The following is a 7,465-nucleotide window of genomic DNA, read 5'->3' on the forward strand; positions in this document are numbered from 1 at the left end:
TATGAAGAAGATATGAAGATAGTATTAGTCTTTTAGCTTTATGATGTACTTTTTATTCCTTATAAAAATATAATACTTTTTTTTTTCTGATTTTTAGACTTATAATGAAATTATGTTAAACAAGAATATTAATATTAACAATTAAAATTAGATTATGTTATAGATGTTTGAAATTTGAAGAAAATTAATAAAAGTTTTCTACAATAAATATTTAAAAAAAAAATTGTACTTTAACATAATGGTTGATAAGTTGGTCCTGATACCCATGTAAGTGAGGGTCAGGCCCATTAGCTGAACTAAATTGACAATTCAAAACATATCGCTGCCACCAGTATCAATGTTTTTCCCATGTAAATAAACTTAATTACAATGTCCTTGGCCACCTAAAGAGTTCATTTTGCCATTGACATAAAGGAATATAATAGATTAATCACACTCAAAACAAATGTTAACCTTCAGGAATGAGGAAATGGAAAGATTCAGCCACTGTCTTCATTAAACTACATAGCACTTCATAAATCAGACTCCACTTTGTCACAAATTCTGCAGCCAAAGAGTAACGTGGTTTTTTCAAGCTCCTACTCATATACACTCGTTATCATACAAACTCGTCTGAATTTTCCCTGAATGGATTTTTTTTCTTATCGCATTTCGATTTCAAATTCTTTGAAAAACAAACAAGGAACCTCTTGAACCCAATCCTAACCGGATTTTGTCATCTACATAAGTGATTTTAAGTTTAACTTCACTCTGACCACCATACTGGACCTTCCATGATCCTACTTTTATTTCAGGTGCTTCAAATATAACTTTAATCCATTCACTATCCAGCGCCGTGAGTTTTCCTGTCTCACATTGGTATGCATCAAATCAGCACAGAAGTTTAACAATAAAAAAAAAATATTTGGATTTGGGTCACAGACTAGAGATAGAACAAAACAAACAAATACATCAATCTAAGTCATTCAGTAAACCACTTTTATCCTTGGAATGCTATTGTTTGCTTCAATTTCTAATTTTACAAAACCATGACTTTAGTTTCTAAAACTAACATAACTTAGTGCCGGAAGACTCTTCGCTATACAAAGGTACAAGGGATGATTATTGTACACAGTTTTATTTATGCATATGCAAAGAAGATATTTCCAGATTCTAATCCCATAACAATCAGACACCAAGGCACAATTTAATCACTGTGTCAGTACTAGTCCATATTAGTTTAGTTTCTAAAGTTGTAAAAGGTTGGGAAACACCATTCACTTTGGTCCTTAATATCAGTGAAAAAAATGTAATAGAAGAGGACTAAAATGAAGGTTTTCCAATTTAAGGGACTAGAGTGATTAACACAACTTCTGATAGAGTTTGCTACAAGTAGTCTGTTTTAATTTGAATAACGCTTTGGTTTACCGGGAGAAACTTAGTATTTAGAGTTATGGATTTGTTTCTGAACCGTTTTTGTTTTCTCTTTTCTGTTACCTACCACTAGCTTTTATTTCAGATAAATGGGCTACTTTATGGTTGTAGGCAAATGTGTATTGATTGGCTATTTAAAGCAAAAACTAACTTAATAAAATTGAGTCATTTCAGTCCAGTTTTTGTGTTTCTATTCTTAGTTTTATTTCAGATAATAGTTCTCAACGATTTTTAAGACCCAAAGTGGAGGTTTACTAGCAAATCATTCTTTTTTGCTTTACTATTGATAAAAACAACTTAAAATTATCCAGTCACCATTTAATCCCTTGGTTTAGGGTTTGAAATTCACAAATTTAAAATTTTCAGTTTTGCTATCAATGGCTTTTCTAGTTATGATATCAGAAAGTGGAAGTTTCACACATCCTTTAAATAGTTGAATGACATACCCTTCAGAGACACCTCTGCATCCAGAAAGCCTAAAACAGAAAGCGTGACCTTGTTTCTCACAATATCAGGAGCCTCGACTGCTTGAACCATTTCCTTTGTGTTGAAGAAAAGACGCCCAATTGCACTCCTATAGCCACCTCCAGGTGATGTTGGCCGTGAACAGTATACCACATCCCACTCTGAATAGCAAACACAAGGAAGAATTAGTAAAGCAAGAATTCAAACTGATTCAAATCTTGTCGAAAAAAATGTGCATATAGAATGATTAAAACTAAGAAGTTGATAGCGGACTCTTTTAATAGATAATATCTAATGCATATACAATACACTGAGGACAAAGATAAAATGCAGAACAATCAATAGTATCTTTGAATACATATAATGGTGTGTGAAATGAAATGATATGAGATAGACAGCCCGAGGATCTTGTTGCCTTGTTTTCTAGATCCATTTCCAGTTTCTGTGTCCCCTAAAAGTGTCATATTATATTCACTTTGCTTTATTTTGTTCTTTTCATAATTTTCTTTGCAAATTCTTGTGAACAACTTAATTTGAAACAGAGCAAAAACAATATGGTATTTTATACTTTCAAGTTACAAATGAAAACCTAGCCAGGAATTATTTTAGAAAACAAAAAGTCAAAGGCACCCACCATACTTTCTTTGCAAAGGTTAATAAGATTTAGCAAAACCTGTAAAAAGGCTTTTAAGGACTTTTAACAGAAACTTAGGGTGAGAAGCACAATAAGCATTCACCTCCAAATATTAAAGGGCATTTCACTGGCTCACTCACGCAGTACTTCTGCAGTTCCTGAGCCACTTCAGCCACCTCTTTATGCTCTTCGTTCTTCAGTAAAACTCCTCCATCTGTTTGCACAACCTGATCAAAAACTCATATCTCTAATTAGGGCTGGAAACAAATTCAAAAATATTAGTGGAATGAAAATGAAAATGAGTATTTAATTTGTAATCAATAACTAACTCATTGCTAAAAAAGGAGCAAAATAAACAAAAAACACGAGCCTTAATATATATATATATATATATTATATATATATATATATATATATATATATATATATATATATATATATATATATATATATATATATATATATATATATATATATATATAAAATATAAAACTTAGATGCAGTTTTTCAAGAACTCTTTAGTGTTTCTACAATCGAAATTCGAACTTCATCTCAAATTCAATGCGGACTTCAAATGCAATTTTTTATTGTGTGAAAAGTAAACTTTATTGGAAGAACACTAAGAGTACCCAAAGAGTAATACTAAGCGTTGTCCGTTGGAGATGTCACATTAATAAGTGATATGTGAGAATAATGTATACAAGTGAAGTTGAGATAGGTGTATCCGGAAAAACTTCTCCATAAATATTTTTATAAGAGAGGAATAAGAGGAAAGCCAAAATTACCTTAGGTACAAATTAAAAAAATATTTTTTTGAGAATTTATATGAAAGAGTTTCCACAAACGAACTTACATGGAGAATCTTAGTTCATTTCCTTTCTTATTTTTCTCTTAGAACCAAAGGAACTCTTAGAACCAAGCTCAATTTCTTTTAAGATATAATCAAAGACTATCCTAATAGCTAGTGTTAGGTCTAACTAGCAATGGTTATCAAGCCAATCACGTAGTCAATCTAAAACAAAATTCCAAAATTGCGATAACATAAAATTTATGTTTGATTAAATTAGGAAAAACTCCGTCTCAAATTGAAAAATAAATTATTAGATTCTCTCAAATTATAAAAAAATACAGTCTCGATTCCTGGAATCACACGGTGCAACAAATATGATGAGTCGAAGGTAAACACGGGTTTTGAAATTTGAGAGATTAATTTTTTTTTTCTGCAATATGAACAACTAAACAAGGATTTATTCCAAATTTCACAATAAACATAGTTAAGCAAAAACTCTTTTTATTACAATAAAATTCTATTCACAAATTGCTTTCATCCGAGCAAATTAAACTGAGCTGGATAAACCATTCACAATAAAACGACTTTACCTTCGAGAGAATAGATGCAACGAGATCGTCAGGGCCTGTTCGCACGTTCGGATTGGAAACGGAAACCGAAGCGGCGATTCTGAAACCGTTGGAACGGCGATTGAGGAGAGGAAACCGGAGCGTGTCGAAGTTTTTCGTCGGAGAATTGAGTTTGAACGAAGAAGGAAGGAAGAGAGAAGTTGCAGAAGCTGAAGCCGCGGCCATGGCGATCCACATCACTTAGCCGAACGTGACAGTGAAAATAGAAATTCACTTGTAATGGATGCATCACATGTGCCACGTGTGATGAAAATCGAGGTGGGTCCCACGTGGAAGAGGACTATTGGTTTTTGTGGTGCCACGTAAGCAACTCTTACTCGCCTTATCTTGAGGTTTTGATATGAGTAATGGTATATTAATCGATAAAATATCTCTTGAATTTTGCATGGGTGTGTTTTTTCCAGTGAAAATAAATTTTAAAATATGCAATATTTAGAATTATAAATTCAAAAATATATAACCTGTAAATAATTCGTACTGAAGAATGAAATGAACAAATTTTAGAAAGTTTCTTTTTTTAAAGTTGAAAGTATGAGTAACATAAGAATTGAAACGAAAAGGAATATTTTTATATAATTTAAATAGGAATTTAATTTGAAGCGAAATATTTTTAATATAAACTTTTTAAAATGTTTAATAATTTAATGAAAATGACATGTGAAAGAAGTATAAAATAATAGTAAAATTAAAATAAAAGAAGTATTAAATCATCTCACGTGTAAGATTGAGTTAATGTCATTTAAATTTGAATTGTACTTTGTGAGGAGCGTATTTTATTATAGATAATGATATTTAGACAATATTTTTTTGAACATTTGAATATTGATTACGTGTGTTAATCTGTGATTGGTCAAAAATTACTCCACAACAATGTTTATAATTATTATTATTGATTGTGGAGTAATAAATGTTATCTAACTATCATTATCCTTTTATTATTTTAAAAAACGTTATTTTATTGAAACAATTTTTCTAAAGTTTTTTAAATTTTTTTTAAAGGTTATCATCTTTTATCATCTATTTGAAGATTATTATTGACTAAGTGATTCTTGTAGTGAGATCTTCAAGTCTAATCGATCGGTTGTTCGTATAAAATAAGTTGGTTTTTTGTTCAATTTTGTTTTCCTTACATGCTAGTTATCTTTGTTTTGCATGTGAAGTTTGAGTCTTCTATAAGATTATTTGTTGATCAGTGGTCTTAGTAATGTATCATGATCATGTTTTCTATGATTTGTAGGAGCAGATAGGAATTTCTGTAGATTAAAGCTATTTTAGGCTTTCTAGAGCAGTTTGGTCTCTTAATAGGTAAGGAAAATTAATACTTGCTTTAATTTATACGATAATAAGTATGTAAGTACGTTTGATAAATTATGATATTTATACTAGTTTGAAATTATTACAATTTGAGTCAATAATTGTTTATTGATTAACATTGTGGTATATAATTGTGATATGATGCTTGCTTGAACATGTGTTGATGTTGTTTTGAGGATATGTGTGATATAAATTTGTTATAGTAGTTGCTTTCCAATATCATTTTACATTGGATGAAAGTAACAAGTCGAAGCATATTATTTTACATTCGATATGATCATATTGAAAAGCATCATCTTTGTCTTTTAAACCTTTGCATAATTTGAGAACGTGAGAAATGTTGTTCTCTTTACCAACGCTACTTTGAGATTGAATAAAATTTCTAATATCTTTGTCCAAAAATGGTAGATATCATGCCTTTATCCCTTTCTCCGCTTCAAGACCTCTCATAATAAGACTTACTGAACAACCAACTATCGACAATAATAATATACGAGCTTGATCATTAATAGAGATATCACAATAAGTCGGAGGAAATCAGATTTCTTTCCCATATAATAACGCATGATTATGAGAGTTTTTGAAACATGTAACCATCCATGTTTCCTCAAAGCCAAATGTTCTTTTAAATATCAACAATTTTGTGCTACAATTACATCTTGAACTTTTTCGTTTCCTTTGTTTTTTTTGTTTAGCAACACCTGCTCGGTGACAAGTAAACTTTCTTCTATATATATCTTCAATGTTATTCTTGTTCTGTTTGTAACTATGACCAAGTCTAACTAAAAAACCACAAGTTTTTGCAAATAAACAATAGAAATTGTAAGCATCGGTGTCATTGTTAAACAATTTGCCTTTGTAAAGAGTTGACTAATTGGCATTTTCACTTTTAGGCAAAGGTTCATTCAAGATCTCTTAAATTTCATCATTTTCACGAACCTCTCCAATTTCATCATCTTCGGATGTTGAATCATCATCTCTAAAAAGCACTTCAGGCCAATTACCAATTCTTTCGGATGTCATTATGCTTGTGAAAATTTAGAGAAAAGTCTAACCTAAAAATAAAATAAAATAAACATGAGTAATAATTTTTCACACCAGTAATGATTCTTCACCTTGTAAATTGATAAGTATGAAAAATACATGTTTTCAGACTTATTAATTAGCTCAAATTTGTAATTATTCATGAAATAATATGTTTTCCTCATTGAAAAGTTGTAATAGGAAGTAAGAAAGTTGTTTAGGCAATTGTATAGGAATTTATACATCAAAGTGGAGTGTTTTCAGATGTTTCTCGCTATGCTATTGATTATTCGCTTAGCGCATGATAGTTGTGCGTTGAGCGAATTAATTAAATCAGAATTGGCTTTTAAGTTGTAGACAAACAGAAAGAAAGAACTCCTAACAGAAGTTTCGAATAAAGGGAAGAAATGAACATCTTAGGAACTTCAAGAGACTAATTCAAGGCATCAAGACAACATTTTTGCAAGAGATTGCTTCAAATGTGTACGTTTAGATGACTAAGAGTAGTTTTTCTTTCATTGGAATTGGATGTAATGAACTCATTGTGATGTAATTTTCCTATTCAATATATCGTTATTCGTTCATATGCTCTTTCTTGAATTTACTATCATTGTATGGAAATATATGTTATTTCAATGTCTCTGATTATTGGAAAGTAATTTTGAACATGAACATAGATAAAACACTGATAACTCTCAATTTTTCCCTCTTTTCTTGTTTTTAGAAGTTAATTTTAGTTTGTTTTTGTTTCTAATTTTCTATAATTAGGTTAGTTTAGAATTTTTTCTTAATTTTAGAGCTTTTGTTAAAATAGTGTTGATTTTCCATTTTTAGTTAAATAAAATAGTTTTTCTTAATAATTAGGAATTTTATCTTAGAAAAAAAATATTCAGAAAATTAAAAATAAAATTTCTTTTTTTTAAAAAAAAATATTCAGAAAATTAAAAATAAAATTTCAATTTTTTTAGGCTTTATTTTTTTATTTTTTTACCAGTTTATTCTTTTTAAATTGAGATGTTAATGTTTGCAGGAATAAAAAAAAAAGGAATTGAACAATTACGCTGAAGTGGTGTTGCTGCCATAAATTGGGCTGATTGCAAGAGTTGGGCTGCTGCCTACACTGGGCTTAAGTGGGACGCAGCGTTTTGCATTGTTGATGCCTTAGGGGTCTCCTAGCTTAATTCTCATTTGCAGAGG

General features: G+C 30.2%; 1 protein-coding gene across 1 annotated transcript; it reads right to left on the bottom strand.

Moving 5' to 3' along the window:
* Nucleotides 1–242: 242 nt before the first annotated feature.
* LOC106765296 (probable plastid-lipid-associated protein 8, chloroplastic) lies at nucleotides 243–4,132 on the bottom strand. The gene is made up of 4 exons (XM_014649870.2): nucleotides 3,893–4,132; nucleotides 2,616–2,739; nucleotides 1,860–2,039; nucleotides 243–845 (listed from the first exon to the last, which is right to left on the bottom strand). The coding sequence occupies exons 1-4, from the start codon at nucleotides 4,106–4,108 to the stop codon at nucleotides 658–660; spliced, it is 708 nt and encodes a 235-aa protein (XP_014505356.1). The 5' UTR covers nucleotides 4,109–4,132; the 3' UTR covers nucleotides 243–657.
* Between the last annotated feature and the right edge of the window lie 3,333 nt (nucleotides 4,133–7,465).

Source organism: Vigna radiata, chromosome 6, assembly GCF_000741045.1.
Source record: "Vigna radiata var. radiata cultivar VC1973A chromosome 6, Vradiata_ver6, whole genome shotgun sequence".
Lineage (NCBI taxonomy): Eukaryota > Viridiplantae > Streptophyta > Magnoliopsida > Fabales > Fabaceae > Vigna > Vigna radiata.